This window comes from Xenia sp. Carnegie-2017, unplaced genomic scaffold, assembly GCF_021976095.1.
Source record: "Xenia sp. Carnegie-2017 unplaced genomic scaffold, XeniaSp_v1 HiC_scaffold_19, whole genome shotgun sequence".
NCBI classification, from domain to species: domain Eukaryota; kingdom Metazoa; phylum Cnidaria; class Anthozoa; order Malacalcyonacea; family Xeniidae; genus Xenia; species Xenia sp. Carnegie-2017.
In genome coordinates, this window is record NW_025813481.1 from 3,820,904 (window position 1) to 3,847,752 (window position 26,849).

Consider the following 26,849-nt stretch of genomic DNA (forward strand, 5'->3'; position numbering starts at 1 on the left):
GTCATACGTATTATTTTGATAGTTGATTCTCATCAGACGAAGCAAAAACTTCAAGTAGTGGAACAAGCACTGAAATTATTGTAAGTTCTATTTGTATCGTATTCTCTTTATGATTTGACACTGTACGCTTTGCCATAAAAATTTGCGAATTCTTTCAGTATATGTAATGACAATGTTCAAATTCCATTGCGTCAAACGTTTGACTTAAATGCGACAAGTTTGAATTTGTATGTAGTTTTAGTCTCTTTTTATTTCTCCTTGTCTAAAATTATATTTTTAAAGGTATAAATTTTTACAAATAGCGGAAAAACTAGAAAAAATTCAGTCAGACAGCAGGTACTAAAACATTTCCATACCAATGGGCTGGGGTGTTCGATTGTTACTCACTAATATATCGTTATTCTTATAAACTAGCGTTACAACATAACTAGTTTGAAGTTTTTATTATTTGGGCAACTTTGTTAGCGTGTGTATTAAATATTTATTTTGTTCATGAGTCATGAGTCAAAAGACTTGAAGTACGTAGGCGGGAATGGACACGCAAGCAAATTTTTCGATAAAAAATAAAATTCATATGAAGATTGTTGTTGGCGTTGTTTAAACTATTTTCATCAGCTTATCATTTAGATCTTGACAAATTTCCGTTGGTACTTCATGATGATTTGGTTAGAAACTGGTAGCGCTAGAAAACTCTGTAAAACTGAAATTACATGGATTACTATGCAGCATTTCAATAAATACGATATTTATGTTTATCGTTTGCATTTTTTCGTCTGTTTAACGTTTCGGAGGGAAAAATCTGTAAATGTTAAGTACATCATAACTGAAATAAATATTACTGAAAGATTGCCGATAAAAATTTCGCATAACTTATCTTTGAAATTGAAAACATTCAAAGTTACCGGTTCATTAAATGCACCATGCTAAGCAAACACAAAACGGAAAATTGAAGAATGATGAGAATATTAAAATGACTTGTTCTCTCACGTTCGAATTTATTTGCAATATGAATACGATGTGAATAATACATATGTCGTAACAATTATCTCAAGTGTTATTAAATATAGATACGTAGATTGCAATGCAGTTTTCAAAAGCTTAGCTTGTTTTTAATTTGCTGAAATTTAATCGTTATTGCTAATACCTGTATCTAACATCTTAAATTTTATTTTTTAGAAATTATTATTTTCCTATCCAAGTAAAAACAAGTTGGTTTTTTTTCTGTCATAATGATGACATCAAAAATCATAATGATGATTAAATGTCCAAGCGCTTTGATAAAAAATTTTTTTGGAAGTTTATCTTGTTTTTATAAAATGAAATCCAAAACAGGCTTTTAATAAAATGAAAGCAAAAACAAAAAAATAAAATTGTCAAGGCCAAAAAGATTAAGATACACTAAATTTAATTATTTTTATGATGCTTCGTTGTTGGTCAAAAATTATTTTATACTTTTTCAATATAAGATGTCTTCATTTTGACATGTTCAAAACATGTTCAAAAGTATACCTTTTGTATTTATTAGCTACCACGTTTGATCATGAGCCGCGCTGACTACATCGTACAGTACAAAATTCTTGTATGTGCATTCCACACACATCTTTATAGAAGTTCATTTCACTGACTTCCACACACCCAGTTCAACCAATAATTTAATAGAACTACCGCAAGTTTTTTTCTTAAATTTATGTATGGCACTTTTCATTAATGAGATTATTTCTTCCTGAATTAAAGATCGAACATTTCTATAAAGCTATTTGCATCAAAGACAGAATTGATGTATAATATTTCAAATTGTATATTTTAATGAACCATGTATACATTAAACACGTGGTCAATATAACGACTGTTTCCTGATGTAGCTTTTAAAACACCGCATACAATTATTGTACCGTCTTTGATTAGTAAATTTTTATTGGTACGGATTTTTTAGTTCTAACAATTTTGCCATTCAAATGGATCCAAGCCACAATTTCTCAGAAAGTCTAGTCAAAAACTCAGAAGGTAACCTTAAAAGCATTAGATTCTTTAATTCTCCGAACTCTTTTCACCTCGACAGATGCTTTCATCTTTGATTTTTCAATCTCAATGTTTTCGTATTTAAAGGAAAAGATAGTGACATTAACTTTTCCATTCACAAGAATTGAAAATTATTTAGCAGTGGAAAAATCAAAAAATTCTAAAGTTAACGAGAGTAAATTAACTGTGAAAACAAGGTTTTGATAACTTTTATGGGGAACATTCATTCCAAACGTTCCTAAACGTCCTTTGAACTAAATATCCCTCATCCGTGTGTTTGGGAGCAGGAAATACGCTGTTAATACAAATAAACTGAAACAAAGGCAAACATGTTATTATGTTATTATTCAGTAGCTAAATATAAAATTTAGTTCACCTTAACGGGCAAAGCGGTGTAGGTATTTCAAATCTTGTCTAATAGCCACATTTTCTTGATGTGCGTATAATTAGAAAATTAAATTGCTTCTTGATACATTGATTTATTCCTTTATAAATAGTCTACTTTACTTTTTGATTGAAGAATTGCTGTCTCAACCATGGAAATGTTATGATAAATCAATAATGCATCAGCAAAAGTTCAGAATGATGGAGGAATATGGGCATAAAAATCCAAGAAACGTTAAACTTGTAAATGGTGTAAAGGTTATTTGTTCTGAAGAGTTTTTGCTTGGTAAGGGAAGTGATGGAACTCGTGTTTACCTTGGACTCGGAAAAGATGGTTATGGAAAAGCAGTAAAACGATTGCTTCGAGATAACTGCGCGGAGTTAGCCAAACGAGAAAAAGATATTTTGAATGAGTTGAATGCAAAGCGTTCAAAATATGTTGTGAATTATTGGCATCTTGAAGAAGAACCAGGCACAGATTATTTGTATTTGATATTAGATTTGTGTGAATAATCGTTAGAGAGTTATGTGAAATCTTCTTCTTTGCAAGATCTTCAAAAAGTCGTTCCTAAAGTTCTTATTCAGATCTTGAATGGTCTAGTTCACCTTCACAGTGGTCCGTGTCCTATTCTTCATCGGGATTTAAGACCCTCAAACGTTCTTCGAGATGTGGATGGAAATTTTTTAATCGCTGACTTTGGTATAAGTCGAAAATTATTAAATGAAACTTCGACACATCGAAGCATACAAAGAGGAGCTAAAGGTTGGATAGCTCCAGAGTCATATGACGCATCAGATGAATCAATTGATAAAGTTCGTTACAAAAAAGAGTCTGACATTATGGTAAGTTCTTGAAGTAGAAATAGAGGTCCAACTACAGGTCAATGTTGTGTTTGCATTTGAATGTTGTATTTAGTAGGGATATCATTATCACTGCCACTGATATCATTATCACTTTTAAATAAAATTTTTGTTTACCTTCATTGTACAGTCATATAGTGGCGAAATACAAATTGTACTGTATAAAATATAAAAATATGTATATGTATGATAATGAATTGTTGTTATTGCCTTATTGGTTTTACGATTGTATGTCTCTCATTTAGATTACTCTAAAAAATTTATGGCTACGATTCTTAATTGGAGAACATTATTCTGACTTTTTTCGAACTGAACTTGTATTTTTTGCAACTAACAAATAAATTAACTGCATTTTTTATTGAAAATAGAATGCCGGAATGGTGGCTTATTATGTTGCAACAAAGGGAAAACATCCTTTTGGACCTGAACGGCAAAGACTAGACAACTTATTAAACGGAAAGCCAGTTGGCTTGGACAAAATCAAGGATGCCACGCTAAAAGACCTTTTATCGTGGATGCTACAGCTGAAACCGGAAGACAGACCATTGGCCAACGAAGCGTTAAAACACCCATATCTACAAACCGATAAGGAGACTTTCGATTTTCTGTGTGATGTTGGGAATGAACCAGAAATAAAGACATCATCTCCACATTCTCTTCCCCCAAATATTCGTGAGCAGTTAAATCTTTCAGTAGATTGGATGGACCGTATCGATCCTGAATTCTTTAATCATTTCAATAAAGTATCCGACTCTACATGGTTAGGTTGCCTAAGATTTTTACGAAACGTTCGCCAGCATTGGCATGATGAATCTCGTCCACAACTGTCATCATGTGTTAAAGATGGAAACTATCAAGAGTATTTTCTTCGACTTTTTAAGAAACTGCCTTATCTAGTTCACAGAACCATAAAATTGAGTGAATGGAAGACAAGACCTGTTCTAAAGGAACATTTTCCAAGTAAGACACAGAAATAAGTTGTTATTTTCGATAGTCAAGCTATAAATTAGCGGTCCATGACACTGACTAGGCTGACCGGCATAGGACAAGGTACAAACTAAGAGCTGCACAATGAACAAAATAGGCAAGAGGACACTCTTGTCGAACCAATGCTTGAACACCATTGATATGGCCAGACATGGCAGAAGCACTATCATATGTTTGCAAAACCAATTTTCTTTAGAACACTCACCAAGTTTATCTTTGACAACTTGTGATAATGCTGTGGCATTTTTGTTCATACTTACATCCACAAATCCTAATTGCCTCTCAATAATTTCACTTGCTTTGTCAAACTAAGCAATAACACTTAGCTGCTCTTTGGTGGACACATCAGATGCTTCATCAACCTGAATACTCATAAACGTGCAATCAATTATTTCCTTTCTGATTTCATCTTCAATAATTGAATCAAGATAGCTGATAAAATCATTTTGAATTTCTGGGGAGACTCCAGTAAATCTTTTGTCACCAATTATTTGCATTTTTGTCATTTCACAATCATGACAACGATATCAAATATGCTACAACTTGACAAGTATTTGATGTAGTTCTTGTTCAGAAGACCACAAAAATCTCAAAGGTTCTCATGATTTGTATACAATTTTTTTTTTCATTATTCATTTACGAAACGCGAGATGCATGTACAAAAACAAATCGTACAATTGTTGTGAAAAAGGCCATCACATGAAAGAAAGCAAAAAACTAATGAGAATAAGTGAGTTAACATTTCTCTCGTGATCCGTTGAGATAAAATTTGATACATTTTATTTCGTGCAGACTACAAACTTTGATCGAGCAAATCATTAAACGACAGTTACGATGCGCACATCTGCATTCATATGTGGCCAACAAATAGCTCGTTCGTCAATAGTTAAAAAAGGCATCCGTCGTAGAAGCCGACAACTGGCAACCACAGTAGACTCGCTTTTATGAAATTTATGTTTTTAAAGTGATTTTAATCTTAAAATTGCTTGCTAAATATGCGAAAAACACATACTTTTTCCTCACTCTTTCTCAAGGGGGGAAAGAGAAATTGTGAAAAATTCGGAAAAGCAGTCAATTTCGGTAAATCTCAGCGGTAATGGAACAAATCCTCCATTTTTACGGCGTCAGCCGCTAATTCCAGTGAACTCAGTATTTAAATTTCTAAGAGTGACACGCAGTTATGTACATCAAGATATTTTCCATGATTATTCTAAGAATGCTCCACTCGAGGTGTCTGAGAGTGAGGGATTATTTTTTGCTGCTCTCATCAAGAAATAATCACATAACCTTAAACAATTTTAGTCAACCCAAATATAGAGTAAAATTTTGATAAGTTGTCTTTGTATCAATTATCAATTTTCTCAAATGTGGTAAGAAAAAAGTGCGCACGGGACATTTCAACTTTTATTTCTCCTAAACTAAGACAAAAAGAAAAAACTTTACTATGGGATATGCATGAATCAGGACAAAATTTACTTTTTGCACATTCATCTATGTCATCAGCAAACAACATCATCCATACAATTTTATAAATCGCTCAGCTTTAAAGTGACGCATCAAATTTAATAACGGGTAATTTTTTAAGATTTCGATGGAGCCCCCGCAATTATTGTCATGGGAGGAGTCTATAGCAACCTTATTAAAGAACATATCAGTAATGAATACCTTAAAAAACTGAAAGAATCTGCCAGAGAGGGATATGCAGTCTTAACGGTAAGTAAGTCGTTTTAAAAATTTCGCCAGAAATTTTATTAACTGCATTTAACATTATGATTATTTTTATCACCTCAGAATGGTGGCACTGCTGTTGATGCTGTTGAAAAGGCAGTTAGTATTTTAGAGAGCAGTGACTTATTCATGATAGGTCGTGGATCTCCATTGAACAGTGAAGGAGAAGTTGAATGTGATGCAATGATTATTGATGGACACACTTTAAATACAGGTTAAAATCCATTTGTGATACTTTAACTTTGAATTTTTTTGATAACAAATAAAACCAGAATGTATTTCCCGCTGCATCTTCATTAGAAATTGGCAAACATGATACATGGTGTTTACATTTTGTACGAAGCAAATCGCATGATGTCACTCAAGAATAAACTTGGTACTCTTAAAATTGTGAGTAATCAGTGTAAAAAGCTTTTTAATTCTTTTCTGTTTACTGTAGGTGCTGTAATTTCTGGTCGAAATTTCAAAAATCCAGTTTGTCTTGCTCGAAAAATAATGGAAAAAACACCACATAGTGCTCTTAGTGGTGATGGTGCTCTGAAATTTGCTCAGGATAATGGATTGGATTGGTGCGAACCGAATGAATTGTTAAATGGACAGAGATGTCTTCCACATGAATGTTACAATGATTATGCGAGATATTTTATGGAGGAAGGACCTTTTCCTGCTAATGCGCCTGAAATTAGACCTCAAAAAATTGACACTTGCGATTGTGCATGTGCTGTTGCGATTGATAGAGATGGCAAGTTGGCATGTACAACGTCAACAGGTAATGACTAAATGTGCAGGTCGTATTTATATAATAAAAAATCATACATGAATTCAGTTCTACGTCACCTACATGTCATCATATTCCTAATTATTCATTATTTTAGGAGGTATTGCTGGCAAACTTAAAGGTCATGTTAGTGAAACTGCATTAGTTGGTTGTGGTGGATATGCAAATGATAAAGGAGCAGCTGCAGCAACCGGTTCTGGAGAGAAATTGATAAAATTGAACTTTTCAAGACAAGTTGTAATTGACATGGAATCAGGAAGTGCCCAAGTAATGCAAAATATTAAAAATTTTTTAATTGTTTCGATGTATTGTATTTTATGTATTATTGACTTTTTTTGTGTAAGGTTATGAAACTTACGACATGGACAAAAATTGTGTGATTTATCAAGTCCATTCAATTTTATCAACTGATACGTTCAACTTATTTAATTATATAATTTAGTCAAGTTTTTTTTTCAACACCTTTTTTGACACAAATTCAAGTCGCTTTACAATCGAAAGTTTACTGATTTTTCTCACCACCATGCAAATTGACTTCGTTTTGTTGTAAGGACCATGCCTCAAACTGTTAATCCTTAAGAAATCAACTTATAGATAAAAGAATATCAAGCTCAAACTCAATCATGTTTTTGTTTAAGAACATGTTGCTGTCGATTAATACGTGTACACGGCACAACATTTGATTGCACTGAACATGCAATCTCATGCTCTACTCTAAATTAAAAACTTATTTTTCCAACTCTTTTGTCGCTTCTCAAATCTCAACGAAATTCCTGTCTCAAAAAATCTCTCTTTTTTAACATTTTAAGCCTTAAAAATATCTTTGACGATTTCTAACATTTCTACCACAGTGTTCAAAGACTGGTCAACTGCTGTTTTTTTTTGATATCGTGATAAAACACTGTCCAATAAGAAATTTATAAAATTAAATTTCAACAATACAATTTTAACCAATACCCATATTCCCTTTTTTGTTTTAACTTTTGTTTATTTTTTTCATAAAAGAGAGCTGTACAGAGTGCTGTGAATTTAGTTCAAGAAAGACTTGACGGACGCGCAGGAGGAATTGCCATTGACAGACATGGAAATATTGGAAAGGCATTTAAAAATGACCTCATGCCTTGGGTTAGCATCAAAAATGATGAAATGAAATTTGGGTTGGAAAGGGATGAAGAAGGAAACTATCCTTTTGAATTTATTGAAAACAATGGCAACAACTAATTTATGATTTTGTAATACATTTCCTCAATATTCATTCACAATCATGCACTGTTGAACTTTAGCATTTGAAACTAAATATTCACAATTCACACAAACAAATAAACAATACAACAATCAATCATTTATGCACGTACATAATTATCGTACGTAGGTACAGTACTCTGCTGCATCAGTTAATCATAACATATTTTCCTTCATTGTTGAACTATAATATTTGAAACAATGCATTTTTAATTATTCACATGATACAAGAAAATCTTTGTTGATTAAATTTCTTCACTTCAAATATTGTCTGAACAGGAAAATGTTGTTGTTTTTTTCTCTTGTGTTTATGGATCACTCCAGTTTAGCAAAGTTTCTTTAAAAGTCAGTGTTACTCGAGCTCAATAAGTCGATCACCTTCCAATATTTTATCTCCTGGTTTACAGTTCACTTTTTTAATTCGGCCAGATTTCTGAACGCATAAACTATTTTGCATTTTCATAGTTTCAACAACACAAACCTCTTGACCTTCAGCTACCTGAGAAAGTGAAGTTTTTAGAGTATCCTCACCAAGTAATTGCACTACAATTGATTTCAATATTTAAAACTACCTCTTGTCCTGGTTCACATGTAACTGAGATCACTGTGCCTGGCATTCGTGAATCCAAAAATGGCGTCAAATCCTCCTGAAAATGAAAATTTGTAAAAAATTTAGAAAAAGAATATTTTACCCTTTAAGTACTGGGGTAATTGATACTATTATTTTTAGTTTAATTCAATAAAAGAGAAAATGTATAAAATTGAAGGTATAAATAGCTATGTAAACCATGAAAATCAATACCTTTGGTTTTTCTTTCATATTTCGTGAGTAATCATTCTGAGTTTCATTCATCACGATGACATCAAACTTACAATGGATGATAATAGGTTTGAAAATAATAATTAGAACTTTCGCTTAGCAAGACTCGCGTTAAAAAATACCATAAATTAAATTGACAGTTTTATTCAACGTAATATCTTAATTTTGAAAGTCATTCATACCTTTGATCCATAATGTTGAAGTTTGATATTTTGACCATTTCTTGACAAACTCTAAAAATTATTTCATTAGATGTAAACGATAAATTTACATGCAAATTAATGCGACAACAAATTACCTGTACAAAGACTTTTTTCTCATTTATTGTTGCTTCTACAAGATTTGATGCAAGGTTAGACGAGGAATGGAATTTCACACAAGTTCCGTCGATATTCATCTGACATTTAAAGAACAAAAACATACATAAGACTAAAAATTTTCCCAAAAAGTGCACAAATAAGCAATTCATTCGTGACATAAATCATGAAATGCACATTGGAAGAAAACGTACCAGATAACTATCGACATTTCGATCAACGTTCACTTTGTATATCTCATCATTTACCAGCACAAAAGCGTCCACTTGCTTTTGTCTGTAGAACCAAAATTATTCCTGATAAATGGAAAGTTGTAGGATATGTCAGAATGGTCGAAAATAACTTTTGAAACATAAAATACACGATAAAACATGAAAGTTGGTTTAAATTATTTTTAGAATTTTATGTTGTTCTTCAAATAAACTATAATGGATACCTTGTATGATTCAAAAAGTGTTTCTGTCTATTTCCACGAAGTATGAACAAATAACAAGCCGTGGCTGTCAATTCGTTCACTTCATCTCTGTTCAGCTGTTTTCCTGAAAAAAGTAAAACATGACTTTTTTTTATGGCGAACGTATTGTTCACAGTGAACTCAATATTTAAATAACTGGAATGATAATTGAAGCCAAAATTGAAACCTAAAAATATTTGTCGTCATCATTCGTCTCACTCGTGTTTCTCGCGTGTTTATAAACGATTTGTATTTTTTCGGATCCTAGATCTTAAGTTTGACCTCAGTTGATTTCATTTCACTAGTCAGTTTTATCTTCATGAAGAAAATCTTTTGAATTATATTTATTTCAATTCTACATCATCCTCAGTGCAAAAGTATTATTACCTCGATCTGCTCTTAAGCTGCGGTTTTCCTTTAAAACATATCAAAGTCTTTAAGGATGTTCAATTATTGATATCAAGATGACAAGCATTTAGTATTTCAAGCACTATCAAATCGATGAAAATGACAATCGCTCTGCAAAAAGTAAAAATGCGAGTTATAGACTCAATATTTTTTATGAAACTGGATATTCAAGTTTCCTTTTTCTTCTGAAAAAGAGATCTTTAAATCCACTGAAATGTCAAAAAAAGACAAACACTGTCTGACACCGTTTGAAAATTTACCTTTCGATGTAAGAAAAATTTTTGCTTGAATATTTTCTCGTCATATTTTTTTATTGTATTGTCTTTTTAGCATACAGTGTAATTTTCAGTTGGCTTTTCCTCGTTACAAGTTGTAAGTTACAACGAACTCACTGTAGTAAACTTTTAGCTGAAAAAAATAACCTTTTGCGAAGAGTTGGCCTCGTTGGCCTGAAAAAAAGAGTCTTCAACGGTCCATTTTTTCTCAAACTATTTTGTCGAGATACGGGACGATTTTGTGGTGGTTTATCCGGGAGAAGACTACGAACATATTCTATTGCTAGTCTTGTTTTCAACTTGCAATGGCTGTTGGGGTTGGTCGTCTAAAGAAAACAAAACAGAAATGTAATTTTGTAATTAGCAACCTGGTTTGTCGTTTTTTTTAACTTTTCTTTGTACACTACACTTAAATGTGTAATCAATCATCAATCATCAATAACCAATGATTGATCATCGTTTTCTGAGACAAACCGTGATCGACCTGTAATTCTTAATACTGAAGAGTATCGTAGTGTAAATGAAAATACATGCTCACTTTTTTAATCATATGTTTGTTTGGTCGTATATTGTTTCGTGAATGCTTTAGTTTAACATTAAATGGAAGATCACGTGGACCAGTTTTTGTCACCAATTGTGTTTTTGATGGCTCAGCTATGGCCCTCTCTTTTCTTGCATCAATGCAAAGGTATTTACTGGGTTGCTGGAAAGAAGTAGAAAATTATTCTTTGATATATGTTTTCTAAAAACTCCACGAGAACATAGTCAAATCTATTTTATAACATTAGAACAAAGTAAATACTTTACAATGCCAGACTGCGAGTTTCAGTTTGGTGGAAAAGCAGCTGATAAAATTAAGTAACATACACTTTTTCGTAAAGGAGAAGTTAAAAAAGATTTCATACAGCAATAGAATCAAGTTGCCAGCAATACCTGATAATGAAATGGACTTTGCAAATAATGTTTGTATTCATCGTTCATTTCATACTTTGATACTGCCATAATCATTTGTTACAATAAGTTGGTATAAAAATGAATGCATCAAAATTCTTTATTTTTTACGGAAATTCACTCTCCATTTTTCTATCCTTTTCATAAACACAAACATGCTAGTAATAAAATAACACAGAGGTTTTTAGTTTCGTTGGTACAGTCAACTAAGTTGATATTTTGGTTTCCAGAGAAACGAAAGAGCTTCTCGATCCGTTCGTAGCGAGTAGAATGAGACTTATTTATTAAACTCAGGATTTGAACAAAGTTATTTTCCATAATGCAGTCTATGTTTAAGGTTTTAGCATTTTTGTAGATTCCGGGGACTCTGTAGCATGTGCATAAAAAACTGAAGGAAGTCACGGTCCATTCCTATCTCGAAATACGTTTTTCTAAACAAAATTAAAATCGACTAAAACAGAACATCTCTCCTTGTACCTAGTGCATGGTATTTCATCTTTCGTTATATTTTATAACTGTTTGGGACTCTTACAATTCATTGACTTGTTATCAATTAGGATCATGGGATTGAGACGAAAATCTTCACCACCATAATTAAAGATAAGTTAGGTAAGGTAGCTGGTAAAGGCCGTTGAGTCTTCAGTGGTCTGGGGACAAGTAAGATGATTACATGAACCTTAATTTTTTTTAAATGGAAACATCGCTTTTAAATGTTGGTTAAATGTTGGCAATAATATAAATAAATATTTACGAGATGAACTTACATGAAAATAGTTTTATAACCATTAAGCTAGTTAAGTAAAGGAGAAATACATTTTTATAGGTTTTATTATCTGTGGATTTTACAATGATTCACAGTTTGTTTATCATCAACCATTCAGGGTGAGTCGGTAGTGACAATATGTATTGGTTTTATATTTGTTTGCTTTCAAAGCTCTTCTGTTGGTTTTGTACGTATCAACTTGTGATTATTGTGAGAAGTACTTTACAATTATTTGAATGAGGTAAAATGAGATTAGTTTCAGTAAGATATTAAAGGAAAGCTTGAACAATGTCAGAAGCCAGTGAAGGTAGATTATGAGAAGTATCATGTGACAGGATTAATACCCAATACCTAGAAAAAATAAAGAATGTCATAAAAATCGTGAGATATTACCTGATATCTGTAATTTCAATAGTGTTGAAGTCAGTTAGATGATGCCATTTTGATGATTTCAGCTTCCTCAATTGTGTAGTTATCACAACTTTACACCAAATGGGTTACTGTGAGTCACTAGGTCATATGATGTTTTTCATGTACATTTAGGGATATATTTCTGGAAAAACATTGGAGAAGTGTTTTGGGACGCTCTGTTTGTGATTATTTCTTCGAAGCTCAAGGAAAGGTAAATGAATTTATGTGTAAATTGTTGTTTGTGCTTGTTTGGTTGAGAAGTTTTAAGGTACTTTCATGAACGGTTTTCATGTTATATTTGTCTGACAAAATGCTCCTAAACAAATTAAATATCATCTTTTATGTTCAGGCTACTTCTCCAGAAGACATTCCTCCTGTAATTGCAACAGGATTCAGTTATCTCATCAGTATATTTCGCCATGATCTCTTCTTTGTTTCTGTTGTTGAAAATGAAGGTTTGTGTTTATATTAAGGTTAGTTAATGTTTTATTAATGTTTATTTTGAATCAATTGCCTCTAATCCAATCAAGAGATTGATTGCTAGTTTTAATTTAAAAAGTATGCATTACATTGCAAAGAAGTGTTATCACTCAATAAAAGGCATTGCATTAGGCATCTTAGTGGTAGATAAAAATAATTTAGTCTTCATATCATCAACATGTGGTGAACACTTTCATGATTATTATTATTGATGAATTGAAAACATTCCTTTCCAGTTCCACCTTTGTTTGTGATTGAATTTCTTCATCGAGTGGTTGACTTGATCAAAGAGTATTTCTCTGACTGTACTGAAACAATCATTAAAGAAAATTGTGTCATTGTATATGAGGTTTGAGATTAGTATATTTTGTAGAGAATCCAGCTGTTTGATAGATGAATTTCAATTTTTTTCTGTTGTGTGTGATGTAAAATATGATATTATATTTTTATATTCTTCAGTTATTGGAAGAGATGTTGGATAATGGATTCCCTCTTGCTACAGAGTCAAATGTCCTTAAAGAGTTGATAAGACCTCCTAGTATAGTTAGAAATGTTGTTAATAAAGTGACTGGAGATAGCAAGTAAGAACCTTCCTTATAGTAAACATATGAGCCATGTTTTGTAGTGATCTTTATGTTGTTCATATAAGGATCAGATATAAATATAAAGCAAATAAAACCACTAAACATTTCTATATTTGCATTGTTATTTATATGCAACTTACTACAATATTTAGTTAAATTTAATTTAGTTTACACATTTATGATCATTCTACATATAATTTAAGTTAAATATTTCATATTTTCCTAGTATGAGCAGTCATCTCCCAACTGGTCAATTGTCCAATGTTCCATGGAGGAGAACTGGTGTAAAATATGCAAATAATGAGGTACGTAGCTATATTCACATTGTTCCATTAAGAAATTTGAAAGAAAATTCTTTTTTATGCTTTGTTTTAGTTGTAATGGGATGAGTGAACTTTTTTCTTTTGTTAATTAGTTGAAATAAATATTGCTAATTAGTTGTTAGTTCTAATTATTCATAATTTGTTCCAATTAATTCTAATTATCACAAATTAGTCCTAAGTATTTCTAATTAATTCTATTCATGTTATAGATTTATTTTGATGTAGCCGAAAGCATTGATGCCATCATTGATAAACAGGTAACAACATTATAATACTGTGGATTTCTTGTTCACTTTGTGGAAGATGTATGACAAAAATATTTTTGTTGTTTTTGTTTAATGTTAAATTAAAACTAAGGACATGTACGAACTGAAAACTTATGGCATGTTTAAATTCCTAAAATTTTCTGTTTTGTGTAGGGCTCAACCATATTTTCAGAAATACAAGGAACTGTAAGTGCCTTCCTTTTTTTATGCTTTGTTATATGTACTCTCTTGTATAACATTTTAAAGGTTTTTTCACCTTTTTTCAACTTTGTTCTTTCAGATTGACTGCAACTGTAAATTATCTGGCATGCCTGGTATATTTATGATACTTTGTTATATCTCTAGATTAAACTTGAATTTATCTGTAGATTAAAGATTTGTATTAATTATAGATCTCAACATGTGTTTTACAAATCCTCGTATCCTTGAAGATGTCAGTTTTCATCCTTGTCTTCGCTTCAGAAGATGGGAGGTACGTAAGTGTGAATGTTGAATATGGATTGTCTCTGGTTGAATTCAACACAAATTATTCTTAATATGACTAATAACAATTGGCTTTTTACATTGAACACTTTTCTTTCAATCTTGCACTAAAACCGCGTTCAAATGTCTGTGTATTTTAGTCTGAACGAATTTTGTCATTCGTCCCCCCGGATGGTCGTTTTCGTTTAATATCATATAACGTGGCAACCGGGTGGGTGTTTTAGCAGTTATATTTTCATGATGACATTGCATATTTTGATGGGAATTTTTTGTTTTTTGTTTAGAGTAAATATGCTACCATTGTTTGCAAAGCCTCGTGTCTTGTTTCAAGAGGTTTATAAACTGTTGAAATTATTTTAAAATATTTTTTATTGATTGAAATAAATTAAAGTGTTTGATTTTTCTGCTTTTTCATTCGTACGACTGTTCAAAACATTGATTCGATGATCGTCTTTTTCTTGGTTGTTTCAGGGTGGAAGTGGAAGATTTGAATTGTCGATAAGCTCAAAACCAGTTATGGGTAAAAATGTATGTATTTATAATCATATCAATTTATTAAACTGCTGTTGCATCTTCTTGCATTTATAAACTTAAAGATATAACCTAAACTAGTCCATTTTTTTCATACGTATTATCTCAAAGCATTTTTTATAAAACTAACTAAATCGTCCTAACGTAATCATACCAAGTCAAATATTGTATACATTAACTTTTTCAAAGTCTTTTCACTCAGTGTTTCAATATTTTATTTAGATCGAGAATGTTGTCGTGACTGTTCCATTTCCTAAACAAGTTCTCAACCTTAACTTGACTACAAACGGTAAAAACACTCATAAAATATTAAACATTACAGTCTGATGTTTCATTGCTCTTCATTGACGTTTCCCATCAACATTTATGACTTGTGTTCCATGTTTTCAGTTGGTACCTATTCATTTGATCCAATCAAAAAAGAGCTTTCATGGGAGGTAGGTTCATGAAGAAATTGTCACGATCACGTGGTTATGTGAATCTAACGTTACGTTAAACAATTTTAGATCGGTAAAATACAATCTCAGACACCTCCACCTAACATCAAAGGAAATGTAAGTAAAACTTGGTTTTTATTTTGCTTTTTGCTCGTCTCAGTTGATTTACAGACGTCCAACCATGTTTTTCAAAAGAATATTTCCAAACTTTTTACATACGAAATAAAGTCGACCTTCACAACAGTCTTTGCTCACTAACTAAAGTTGACCTTCACAACAGTCTTTGCTCACTAACTAAAGTCGACCTTCACAACAGTCTTTGCTCACTAACTAAAGTCGACCTTCACAACAGTCTTTGTTCACTAACTAAAGTCGACCTTCACAACAGTCTTTGTTCACTAACTAAAGTCGACCTTCACAACAGTCTTTGCTCACTAACTAAAGTCGACCTTCACAACAGTCTTTGCTCACTAACTAAAGTCGATCTTCACAACAGTCTTTGCTCACTAACTAAAGTCGACCTTCACAACAGTCTTTGTTCACTAACTAAAGTCGACCTTCACAACAGTCTTTGTTCACTAACTAAAGTCGACCTTCACAACAGTCTTTGCTCGCTACCTAAAGTCGACCTTCACAACAGTCTTTGCTCACTAACTAAAGTCGACCTTCACAACAGTCTTTGCTCACTAACTAAAGTCGACCTTCACAACAGTCTTTGCTCACTAACTAAAGTCGACCTTCACAACAGTCTTTGCTCACTAACTAAAGTCGACCTTCACAACAGTCTTTGTTCACCAACTAAGGTCGACATTAACAACAGTCTTTGCTCACTAACTAAAGTCGACCTTCACAACAGTCTTTGTTCACTAACTAAAGTCGACCTTCTCAACAGTCTTTGTTCACCAACTAAAGTCGACCTTCACAACAGTCTTTGCTCACTAACTAAAGTCGACCTTCACAACAGTCTTTGCTCACTAACTAAAGTCGACCTTCACAACAGTCTTTGCTCACTAACTAAAGTCGACCTTCACAACAGTCTTTGCTCACTAACTAAAGTCGACCTTCACAACAGTCTTTGCTCACTAACTAAAGTCGACCTTCACAACAGTCTTTGCTCACTAACTAAAGTCGACCTTCACAACAGTCTTTGCTCACTAACTAAAGTCGACCTTCACAAGTCGCTATAACTGTAGTTATATACTTTAATTGTTTTCTGATAATTGCTTCTCTCCCCTTTCCACGTTGGAATGAGGTGAGAATCGCTGTACTTTTTTATGACACTGCTCTCGTTTCATATCTTCTTATCTTTACATGTCGTCAAACTCTTGCTGTATGTTGGTTTTCTGTAGTTTCTTGCTTCTTACCACCGGGTCGATAATTGAGGGAGAGGCAACAGTCATAAATGCATGTGTTATTTAATGAGTTTTTTTATTTAAATGAAATGTGATTATGGATTAAAATTGATTAGAACATATGAATGTATGAATATGCTCCCCCCAATTATCCATCTTCTGCGATCCATGCATCTTACTCTTTGTTCTCTTTTCGTGCGTTTGTATTGAAAGACTTAATGCATGACTCCGTTCACTGTATCTTACATTCTCTGATTTCCAATGTTTATATTTCAGATATCTTTACAAAGTGGTATTCCACCTCCGGAAGAGACACCAACCATATTCGTAAGTGGTGTTTTACTGGGGGACTGGGGAGATAGCACCACTTGTAATTGGTTGGTATACATAAATAATTCCCAAAGAGAGTGATTTTCTGAAGTTCTCTATGATTTAATCATAACACGACTCCCTCGAGGCAGGATTAATTCATCACAGTACCACCTCAGAAACCTGTCCTAGTCTTTCCTTCTTTCATCCGTAGCATTCTTTTCTTTAGTTAAATTTCAAAATAAGTGCATATGCAGCTTCGGGATTGAAAGTCAGTAGACTGGATATATATGGAGAGGTAGGTACACTTTGCATGGTTTGTTGTGTATGTAGGGGTACATGGTTTGTTGTATACAAATTGGTGTTCATTTTCATCCTTGCTGCCCAGTCGTCATTTTCAGTGAACGTTGGATGGTTTCTGATATAATTTAACATGTAGTTTTGTTGTGTTCTTTCTAGAAATACAAGCCATTCAAAGGAGTGAAGTATTACACAACAGCTGGACGATATCAGATAAGAACCTAAGAGTTTGTTCAACAAAAACAGTTCATTTGGTAAAAAAGTAATTTGTGAGCATAATCGCTAACGGGCAAGAAAATATTGACTGGTATTGATCTTGTATCCTACTGAAATTTACTCAGTTAATGAATATTAAAATCTCATATAAATTTAATGTGTGATCAGCGTTTGTTGGTGAGGACCTCTTGGGAAAATAGCATGACGCTAGTACATGAACTATTTCATAGCTTGAAAATATGAACAAAAGCGAGTAGTTTATGTTGCCCATTCTTTTAAAACATATTTGTTGAGATGATAGCCTATCTGCAACCATGTATAAATGTATGTGGTCTTTTCCCAAATTATACCTCAAATGCTTGGTTGTTATTCAGTCTTAGAACAGATAGAGTAAACAGATAAATGAGCGTGATAGCTTGTCGCACTCGAGTATTTTAGTTGATTTACTGTTTCTACTACAGGCATTTCAAATTAGATTTCGTTGATGATGTTTCTTGCGAACTTAGAGAATTACATCAAATAATTTTATCCTAATTCAAATCAAAAGTAAACTTTATTTAAACCGGTTACAAATTCATTTTGGGAGAATGGTATCGAAAGGGCCTTGTATGCGAAGAAATTCAAACTACCACTTATATCATTCACAATTTCATAAAAACACGCATCATATGAATATTTCTAAATTTCAATACTGGCGTGCATTGTATGTTTGTTCCAATAGGTTGGATACATTTGTTGCATTGTACGTAAAATTTGAGAAAGTAAAGCATTTAGTTATGAACGTCGATACATAAGACTTCACTTCATTACCTATACTGTGACCAAAATCTTCATTAAAGGATCAAGTGGCATTTTATATCTGGGAATGTTTAAAGATTCTTTTCACTTTGATGGCTTACCACTCGTGATAAAGAATGTTCTACCGCTCTCTGATGGTTTGTCATTTGTAGCAAAGTCATTGATTGAAATCACGAAGCCTATTATGGCTACAGATTACAATATAAAGTAAATGGTTTGAACCCGGAAGTATCGTTAGATGTTTGTAGATGTAGATCGTCCAGGCTAACCTGACCTTTACTCCGCATTTGACTGTGAAGATGACTACCGCTAAAGTTGTCGAAACGTCAGTCAACAACAACAAAAACAGTCCTTCTCGGGACTATAACAACCTGGACGATCTACATTTACAAACATAGTCCATTTACCAGGTGTTGAAAACTATTTAATATTTACTGCAGTGGAAAGTTTCTTCTTTTCACAAAGTTTTTCTGTTCCAGATATATTTTTTATGACTTGTTCTTCAACATGGCTTTAATAGTTGTTATTTTTTCTAGTCTTACTTGGTTTCATGAAACATAAGGAGTTGCTGGTACAAAGGACAACATGACGTGTTTCTTCATGTCTGTCACTGTCGAATGTAGATAGTGGAATCTCACTTGAAATCAAAGCAGGCTGCAAAGTGTTTTGAAAAATTCCACATGGTTTAAGTGCGTAATTAGACCAACTTCTATAAATATATTTATAATCGAAAATATTTTAAAGCAAATCAGATTGGTTATAATTTAGTCCTTAAGATATTGTTTAAAAATTTCTAACGAACAACTGGTTCAGGTTGCTCGTATGCTATGCTATGTTATGTTGTGGTGTGGTGTGGTGTGTTATGCCAAAATCTGTTGTACTTTGATTTTAAAACAATGTGCCATCGTGCATTCTGATTCTGACCAATCACAAAGGACCCTTCATGTTTCAAGTACATCGATGACCGAGGTCAGTAGCCAGCACGCTTCTCACGTGATGAGTGGAAGAGAATGACGTAAGAGGTGTAAATCAAAGATGGCTTCTCAATCACAAGGAATTCAACAACTTTTAGCCGCTGAAAAGAAAGCTGCGGAGCTTGTAAGCGATGCTAGAAAACGTAAGGATGAAGTGCTTTATGTTTTATTTATACTCATTTTGCATGTTTTAGTGCTTTTTCATTTTTGAACTCTTATTTTCAACCAAGTAATTCAATAAGGCTGTATTTTACATTTAGTATTTAAGCTTTAATATTCGTCTTCAGATTTATAGATTAAGCTTTGAAAAATGAGTAAAATTTTGCTAATCATAAATACTTGAGTTGGGAAAGGGCTGAGTGACGATTATGTGATTTAAAATCGAATTATTTAACTTTCCAGGCAAGACAAAACGGTTAAAGGAAGCCAAAGAAGAAGCGCAGGCCGAAATTGAGCTGTTTCGTCGCGAACGGGAGAAAGCATTTGAAGAATATCAGAAAACTGTAATCAGTTTGTTTTGACATTATTTTGCACCAGTGTTTATGAATTGACTAACTGGAAAACAGATTCTCATTGTCAGAATGAGTGACATTCATTTTTATATTTTTATTTTTCAATGTTTAGCACATGGGATCAAAGGATGAATTTGTCCTGCAAGATGAGCAAGACACAAGAGCAAAATTGGAAGAAATTGAGAGGAATGTTCAAACAAATAAAGATGCCATGATTGAACGCATTCTGTCTTTGGTTTATGAAATCAAACCAGAACTCCATCAGAATGTTCGTTTATAGACCAACAGGAATGTGAATCCATTTCCATTTCAAATGGTTGATATCCTTTCATGCATAATTTATTGATTTAAAATAAGCAATTACTCAATACTCTGTCATTATTTTAATTCCTCTGATCATACCAGGTGTAATGGCTTAGTTCTCTTAAGAAAGTGGCTTTAAAGTCGAAGTTAAAAAGTCACTTGCTACCAGAGGATGCTGAGTCAAATATGTTAATTTCATTCTCACATATTTTATGTGTTAGTTTATAATGTTCAACTTTTGCTACCTTCTCCTGTGTAATAAATGATAATTATTGTGATCATCAGTGATTCCTATTCGAAACACACCAGTTTTTTGTATAGGTACATAAATTATTTTTAATTTTGCAATGCAAAAATCCTTGCCACTCTCTTTACCTAATTTTAAGCAAAAATTGCACAATAATTGCATTAACGTTTGTGTAGAAAGATTGTGTAGAAAACATCTAAAGATGTTAGTTGAGGTTTCAAAGTCTTTAAAACATTGTCATAAATCTTAAAATTTCCATCATGATTTCAAAAAACTTTACCATAGATCTCCACAGATAACATGTAGTTGTAAGTAAAGTTTTTTATTACTTTCCTACACTTGTAATCTTTGATCTCTGCTGTAAAAATTCAGGGGGGAGAGGCTAATAAAACACTTCACTTACGTATATTGAAGACACTCAATGGACTTTATGATGTTTGTGATCCCTTGTCATCCCTTATGATCCACCATCAGCAATCAATGCCTATTTAATGAAAGAACGTGTACATGCGAGTGACGAATATTGTAATTTTGAGAGCTTTCCGTTGATCAGCACGTGCACTTTCAAGTACTCAGACCTCAGATGTATTCCATTTATATTACTACAGGGAAAAGTAATGTGTTTCTCTGACAATAAGCCATTAATGTGGAAGTGTACCGTTGAACTAAATAGATGGAAGGCTAGCAAGGAATATATGATACGTGCGTCCCCGGCATAAATAAGGAATCGCAAATATTTGTGATTTTTTGTTTTTAATTTTTTTCGCAGAGCAAAGGTTAAGTTCGTGTCAATCATGTGATTTGAATTTATAGTTTATAAATATCACGATTTCATTGTTGCACGAGATCCTGAATGAATGCACTTCTGCGATGCATCTTTATCTTTTCATTTCAGATTCTTTTGCAACAGTTGTGACAGTCGGTGGATGCAAGTCATCCAAATCTATGAGGTGCCTAGGTTCACATATTTATTTGAAAATTTCAATCGATTTTTTTATACATCGTTCCTTTCTCGCTATCAACCTTTGTCTTCCCACTTCCCCATTGACAACCATCGGAATGGGACTTAATTTTTTTTGCCATGATTTTTTTTATTTTTGGGCCGGGTTCTTATATATTTCGATAAATATGTCGTATCTTGTTCTCGATGAAAAGAATCCGATTTTGTCTCAAATCATCTGGGGCTGGAATGATAGATAGTAGTCAAAGCGTTTGGTTTATAGAATGCTGTATATTCAGTGTACAACAGCAAAATGTATTTGGTAACTCTCTGGTGAAAAACTGCATATGTAAAATCGTCTCATGTACAAAAAAATCGATTGAAATATTCAAATAAATATGTGAACCTGGCAGAAGAAGTCGTCTAGTTTTGGCAGCCATGTTGTTTATGAAAAGCCAAATGAAAAGCAAAGACAGAACGTTTTGCTTACATGACGAACCTCTGGCAAAAATTTCATCAAGTTTGTTGTTGAAAATTTCATCAAGTTGGCTCTTAAAAATTGGCAGCAAAAAATTTCATCAAGTTTTCAAGTGAAAATTTCATCAAGTTTTAAATAATCGCCTTAATTATGGTGACTTTTGTTCTTATGACAAAGTTTTCAGTTGCTTGATGATATTTCATGCGATTTGAAATATTGACCCATTTGGCACCTCATACAAATCAAACTCTGTCACTCATCTAAAAGGACAGTGACAAAGCTAGTTTGCGGACTTAAATTACATCGCCATCCTTGCCACGAAGAACTCGGTATGTACTTGTTAAACTGCTTATGCAACGAATTTTGACCCTTTTTTTTGACCAAATAAAAAGAAGTAGCCTTCCTCACTCTAAATTTCAAATCAAAATAAAATGAATTTTTGAATTTTTCGTCCAAAATTGACATTTTTGACACTTCCTGTGCGAACTCTTAAAAGGTCATTTTATTAACTTGAGAAGTCATAAGTGAAGCACACTTCTATCATGGCATGTAGCAATTATTTTAAAATCTCCATCGAGAATAATAAGACCTTCTCCTGGCGGATGAAACTAGTCGAATTTCACCAATTCTGTGAGAAATGAAAATTAAGATCCTTGTATATATTTCCTAAAGAAGAATAGACTCTCAAAGGCAAAGAAAAGGTTAATTTTGTTCGACAACGTTTCACCCCTTCGTAGATGTTTTTGCTCAGTGTATTTTGATGAGTCGTGTTTTGATCTATGTAAATGTTTGTTTGACCAAGAAGCTTGAAACAAAAAGAATGAATATTTGATTCCCACAGTCTATTTGGCTGGAATCGGTCTTAGCAAAAACAGAAAATGGATTTAGCTGGACTACAACAGGTTGGACTTGAATTCACAAGTATTTTAAGAACAGAATTACAATTATTGTGGAAGAGAAGTCAAAAAATGAAATCCTTTAACAAAATATGAGCTGGTTGAATATAATCAAAGCATCATTTTGATATCTTAGCCACCATGAGGAGATCAGTATGAACTGTGAAATATTGTATGCATGATAAAAACAAATCTGACAGTTTTCTTGATACATTGTCCATGAAAAGTTTTGGGGAATCTTTTGGGTAATGAGTTTGTAACTTTGTTTGATATCAAAATAAACATTGTAATCATTAATATTTGAAGTAATTGAGTAGCACACAAACTAAATCAAGACTATTTTAAGCATATTCTAGCTGTTATATATTATTGATGTAGTAGAGCTGTTTCTGTTGTAATAAGAAAACTAGAATGTAGAATAAATATGACTTATACACTCTCTTCAGATTAATCTTGGTTACTGATTAGTATTTGGTTATGTGGTGATTTAGTATAGATCTAGGGGTTTGTACAAATAAATAATTGACATTAAAATTATAAACTGTACTATTGGTAACTTATATTTTACAAGTATATTATTATCAAAACAAGAACTATGGAAAGAGCCTTAGGCAGGCTACATCTATTACATAAACTTTACATCTTACAAATATTCTAGCCTAGTAATAACTTTAAGAGCTTGACTTATTTATCAGGATCGAGTTGAAAGTACATAGTTTGTAAGAACACAGTCATCATTATCATTTAATAATGGCACTGTATTTTTTACACCTGCTCACATTGTATTAGTAAAATCTCCATCTTCCACATTATGTTTGTAGTTCAGTATTTTTCTAGTTTCTGCTCTCAAATGACATTGGATCACTTATGTGTTATTTTAAGTAATACAAAATAAAACAAATTCCGAAAGCGGACATCTCCTTCTCTTGATATTCAAGATAGTACAATAGTTTGAAACAAAAGATGGTGTAATATTTCGTTTTTATTCCAAAGACATCATCAGACTTATAGTTTACAATGAAAAGTTCGTTCATTAGGTCCGTATTCAGCAATAAAATTAACTAACTTCTACTCTACAGAAAATTCTTATTTATACATCAAATTGATACTAAAACTATGGATTTTCAGTTAAAGAGAAAAAGGGGGCTCATTGCATAAACACTTCCTTTTTCACGAGGAGAATTTAAGATAAAAAAATTATTTTTTAATTATTGAACTCTTCTGCGTGGACAATGCTTAATAAGGAAAGCGTTTATTAATGTGAAAATCGCAAAACCTTGTTTTGCTTATTGAAAGTTTATGGTTTTAGATATTTTTTGAACAAGAAAGTTACGTAATGTAAATTTCATAAATTTTTTATGAAAAATCGTCTCTTATGTTGGGAAATTCGTAAGACAGAAAATCTTTCTGGGATCTATTATGTTTTTAGTTTTACGAACGATATTCGTCCAGTTGATCTTTATATAATGTGCGTGGTGTGTTGATAAACGTTCGTCTCTTTCTTTACCTAGGTTATCGCGCATTTATCGCGAGATTTTGATTTAATAATAAAGTTAAAGATGAAAACAACAGAGTATTTAGCTTTCGCAATAGGATCACCTGGACGATTTCAAGTTGTTTTGTGTTTAATGCTGTCCGTTTCGTCTTCCTTCGTCAGCTGGGGTCATCTTGGAATGGCTTTTTATGCTGCAGAAACTGAACATCACTGTCTTCTTCCAAACTCCTCGTGGAACATTAAAGATTTCATACCGACTGTAAGTTAGTCCTAGTTATTATTACATTCGTTATTATTTTTATCATGTAGGCTTAACTAAGTTGCCTGCGTGTCATTAAAGAAACTTGCCTGAACAAGTTGATTAGATTATTTATTATCTAAGATTATTATATCATGCCGAACTTGTTTCCCATTGCGCACGATAATTGTGGTTTAACTTGATGAGCTACAAATGTGCACATGTGCACTATTCGTTTTATAATTAGGTAAAAGAAAACGGCAAAGAAGTGTTAGATCGCTGTCATCTTTATTCCGACGTCAATAAAACTACGAAAATATCCTGTACTCATGGTTGGACCTATAATCTTTCTGGTAAAGAAACAACAATTATTTCAGAGGTAAGGTTATTTTATATGGAAATAATTATGAACGTTTTATGTCTATCTTATATGTTTACGTTAAGTTCATTTGTTTTCTAGTGGGATCTTGTCTGTAATGACGTTTACAAAAGTAACATTGCCACTGTACTATATAGTTGTGGAATGATGTTAGCAATACTATTTGGTCAGCTGTCAGATAAATTTGGAAGAAAACCTGTGTTTCTGTTTACAACTTTCTCACCTTTCATTGTGGGCATTGTCATTTTCTTCAACAATAACTACATCATTTTTTTACTTTCTCGTTTTGCTCTTGGCTTTCTCTTGGAGGTTTGTTGATGATGAATTAACTCAATGTTATAACGAGTATTTTACAAATCTCATTGTATGTAATTTGCCTTACAAATTGTGTTGATTTTAACTGTTCCAATAGATATTTTATTTTTGCTTTTTTTAGGGATTACAATCAATATCATACATCATATCAATTGAACTTTTCGCCTGTAAATATCGAACGACATTCACGATAGTCAATGCATTATTCTGGGGTATTGGTGTTATGATTCTTGCTCTTATATCTTTTGTGTTGCAAGATTGGAGAAAGATCCATCTATTTACAACTGCCTGTGTGTTGGTACAGTTGCCTTTGATCTGGTTAGTATTGGTATCATAAATTTTCGCCCATTGTAACGTAATAGTTGAATGCTCAGATGTTATATTTTTAACTGATGAAATACAAGGAATTTTCTTCTTTATTAATGAAACAATTTTCAACAAGACGATGTAAAACATGGAGTAAAACATCTAAATCGAATGTATCAGAATAATGTTGCCCGTGTCTTGTGATGTTTTGTGAAATAAACACGAGCAAATCCTTTCGTCCTGCTATGTAAATTCTGTATCGTTATTATTGTCATTATTTATTTCTTTGGAAATGTACTGTTTTTACAATTTGTAAACTCGAAAAACTAAAACAATTAAACTCATGTGCTATCTAGTGTCTGCGCTACTGTGAACACAGCTATCATATACAGGTTGCAATGCTGTAGCTCTTGCCAATTATAATATAAAATAACAACTTTTTGTTTCCACACTTAATGTCCATGCATGAGTTGAAGAATTTAAGGAGTTGAATAAGTATTTCATGGATTCACTCGCAGTGCATTGCTCTATATACGATCGATCCGGGGCTTTGTCACCCAATAAGTTTTTTTCTTTAAATTGTTGGAATTGTTCTAAGCCGAGTGATTAATGTTTGGATCAAGACTAATGGTCAATATGGACAATGTCACCAACTTAAAAACGGCCATATGTATTTTTCTGTAGGTTTTTGCCGGAGTCCTTTCGTTGGTTGATTACACAAAATAAAGTTGACGATGCAAGGGCTGTAGTTGAAAGGATAACAAAGTTTAACAAGTTAAGTTTTCCTCGTGAGATATTCGACGACATCGCTCATTTCGTGAATGACAAGGATGACTTGCGTTCCAAGAGAGTTTACACGTTTTTGATCTGTTGAAATCACGTGAGCTGAGAAAGCGATTGGTGATAGCAGCTTTTGTTTGGTAAGTGCTACCTTGTTGTCATGTGACATTATCACGTGACTCATACGCTTGTTGTTAAGTTTTTTTGTTTGAAGCCTCCGTGTCGAAATGTTACGTATCAAAACATACTTTACCAACATGTGTTGGTCTTTTTACTGAAAATGGACAGAAATAAAATTTTCAATAAGTTCTTCTTTAAAGTGAATGATTTGAACCCAGGAGTTTCGTTAAATGTTTGTGAATGTAGATCGTCCTGGTTAGTAGAGTCTTGAGAAGGACTGTTACTGCCAATGTTGTCGAAACGTCAGTCAACATCAACACCAACAGTCCTTCTCAAGACTCTACTATCGCTAAGGTTGTCGAAACGTCACTCAACATCAACAACAACAG

General features: G+C 32.8%; 5 protein-coding genes and 1 long non-coding RNA gene across 8 annotated transcripts in view; 5 read left to right on the forward strand and 1 right to left on the reverse strand.

Moving 5' to 3' along the window:
• LOC124438964 (isoaspartyl peptidase/L-asparaginase-like) lies at positions 1-8,234 on the forward strand. Its single transcript, XM_046989158.1, has 9 exons — positions 1-80; positions 1,934-2,004; positions 2,540-3,246; positions 3,633-4,224; positions 5,837-5,964; positions 6,043-6,193; positions 6,419-6,748; positions 6,855-7,024; positions 7,763-8,234. The coding sequence occupies exons 3-9, from the start codon at positions 3,244-3,246 to the stop codon at positions 7,976-7,978; spliced, it is 1,590 nt and encodes a 529-aa protein (XP_046845114.1). The 5' UTR covers positions 1-80; positions 1,934-2,004; positions 2,540-3,243; the 3' UTR covers positions 7,979-8,234.
• On the reverse strand, positions 7,955-9,911 carry LOC124439307 (propionyl-CoA carboxylase alpha chain, mitochondrial-like). Its single transcript, XM_046989531.1, has 8 exons — positions 9,893-9,911; positions 9,573-9,675; positions 9,331-9,412; positions 9,118-9,216; positions 9,002-9,052; positions 8,802-8,867; positions 8,572-8,646; positions 7,955-8,498 (listed from the first exon to the last, which is right to left on the reverse strand). Exons 1-8 carry the CDS (start codon positions 9,909-9,911, stop codon positions 8,352-8,354), a joined length of 642 nt encoding a protein of 213 aa, XP_046845487.1. The 3' UTR covers positions 7,955-8,351.
• Positions 9,912-11,937: 2,026 nt separating this feature from the next.
• LOC124439625 (AP-3 complex subunit mu-1-like) lies at positions 11,938-17,836 on the forward strand. Of its 2 annotated transcripts, none has more exons than XM_046989911.1 (19): positions 11,938-12,106; positions 12,531-12,609; positions 12,748-12,853; positions 13,115-13,218; positions 13,338-13,459; positions 13,689-13,767; positions 13,995-14,042; positions 14,205-14,237; positions 14,332-14,365; positions 14,444-14,523; positions 14,675-14,745; positions 14,819-14,867; positions 15,006-15,062; positions 15,288-15,354; positions 15,456-15,502; positions 15,572-15,619; positions 17,131-17,181; positions 17,393-17,461; positions 17,623-17,836. In XM_046989911.1, the coding sequence occupies exons 1-19, from the start codon at positions 12,072-12,074 to the stop codon at positions 17,686-17,688; spliced, it is 1,245 nt and encodes a 414-aa protein (XP_046845867.1). In that variant the 5' UTR covers positions 11,938-12,071; the 3' UTR covers positions 17,689-17,836. The 2 variants fall into 2 exon arrangements, with proteins under 2 accessions (XP_046845867.1, XP_046845866.1); XM_046989910.1 differs by having other exon boundaries at positions 11,939-12,106; positions 13,115-13,227.
• Positions 15,630-16,651, forward strand: LOC124439630. The gene is made up of 2 exons (XR_006946394.1): positions 15,630-16,089; positions 16,306-16,651. It is a non-coding gene; the product is annotated as an uncharacterized LOC124439630 (long non-coding RNA).
• A 1,642-nt stretch (positions 17,837-19,478) lies between the features above and the next one.
• LOC124439628 (V-type proton ATPase subunit G-like) lies at positions 19,479-20,547 on the forward strand. The gene is made up of 3 exons (XM_046989916.1): positions 19,479-19,594; positions 19,854-19,954; positions 20,076-20,547. Exons 1-3 carry the CDS (start codon positions 19,513-19,515, stop codon positions 20,241-20,243), a joined length of 351 nt encoding a protein of 116 aa, XP_046845872.1. The 5' UTR covers positions 19,479-19,512; the 3' UTR covers positions 20,244-20,547.
• Positions 20,548-21,940: 1,393 nt separating this feature from the next.
• LOC124439622 (organic cation transporter protein-like) overlaps positions 21,941-26,849 on the forward strand; it is a 43,956-nt gene continuing 39,047 nt past the window's right edge. The window contains exons 1-6 of one of the 2 annotated variants that reach the window (XM_046989904.1): positions 22,386-23,072; positions 24,339-24,581; positions 24,808-24,939; positions 25,021-25,248; positions 25,376-25,572; positions 26,245-26,353. In XM_046989904.1, coding sequence (XP_046845860.1) covers positions 24,387-24,581; positions 24,808-24,939; positions 25,021-25,248; positions 25,376-25,572; positions 26,245-26,353 — 861 coding nt within the window. In that variant the 5' untranslated portion in view covers positions 22,386-23,072; positions 24,339-24,386. Of the gene's footprint in view, positions 22,261-22,385; positions 23,073-24,338; positions 24,582-24,807; positions 24,940-25,020; positions 25,249-25,375; positions 25,573-26,244; positions 26,354-26,849 lie in introns of those variants that run through there. The other variant, XM_046989903.1, reaches the window with a different exon arrangement.

Coding starts and splice junctions, on each gene's coding strand:
- LOC124439625 (XM_046989910.1), top strand. CDS start 12,072: ATGATTCACAGTTTGTTTATCATCAACCATTCAGG. Junction 12,854..13,114: donor TTCTGTTGTTGAAAATGAAG/GTTTGTGTTTAT, acceptor ATTCCTTTCCAG/TTCCACCTTTGTTTGTGATT. Junction 13,768..13,994: donor TAAAATATGCAAATAATGAG/GTACGTAGCTAT, acceptor TTCATGTTATAG/ATTTATTTTGATGTAGCCGA.
- LOC124439307 (XM_046989531.1), bottom strand. Junction 8,868..9,001: donor TTCAACATTATGGATCAAAG/GTATGAATGACT, acceptor ATCCATTGTAAG/TTTGATGTCATCGTGATGAA. Junction 8,499..8,571: donor CATGTGAACCAGGACAAGAG/GTAGTTTTAAAT, acceptor TCACTTTCTCAG/GTAGCTGAAGGTCAAGAGGT.
- LOC124439628 (XM_046989916.1), top strand. CDS start 19,513: ATGGCTTCTCAATCACAAGGAATTCAACAACTTTTAGCCGCTGAAAAG. Junction 19,595..19,853: donor TGTAAGCGATGCTAGAAAAC/GTAAGGATGAAG, acceptor TTAACTTTCCAG/GCAAGACAAAACGGTTAAAG. Junction 19,955..20,075: donor TTGAAGAATATCAGAAAACT/GTAATCAGTTTG, acceptor TTCAATGTTTAG/CACATGGGATCAAAGGATGA.
- LOC124438964 (XM_046989158.1), top strand. Junction 4,225..5,836: donor TCTAAAGGAACATTTTCCAA/GTAAGACACAGA, acceptor TAATTTTTTAAG/ATTTCGATGGAGCCCCCGCA. Junction 6,194..6,418: donor TGGACACACTTTAAATACAG/GTTAAAATCCAT, acceptor TGTTTACTGTAG/GTGCTGTAATTTCTGGTCGA.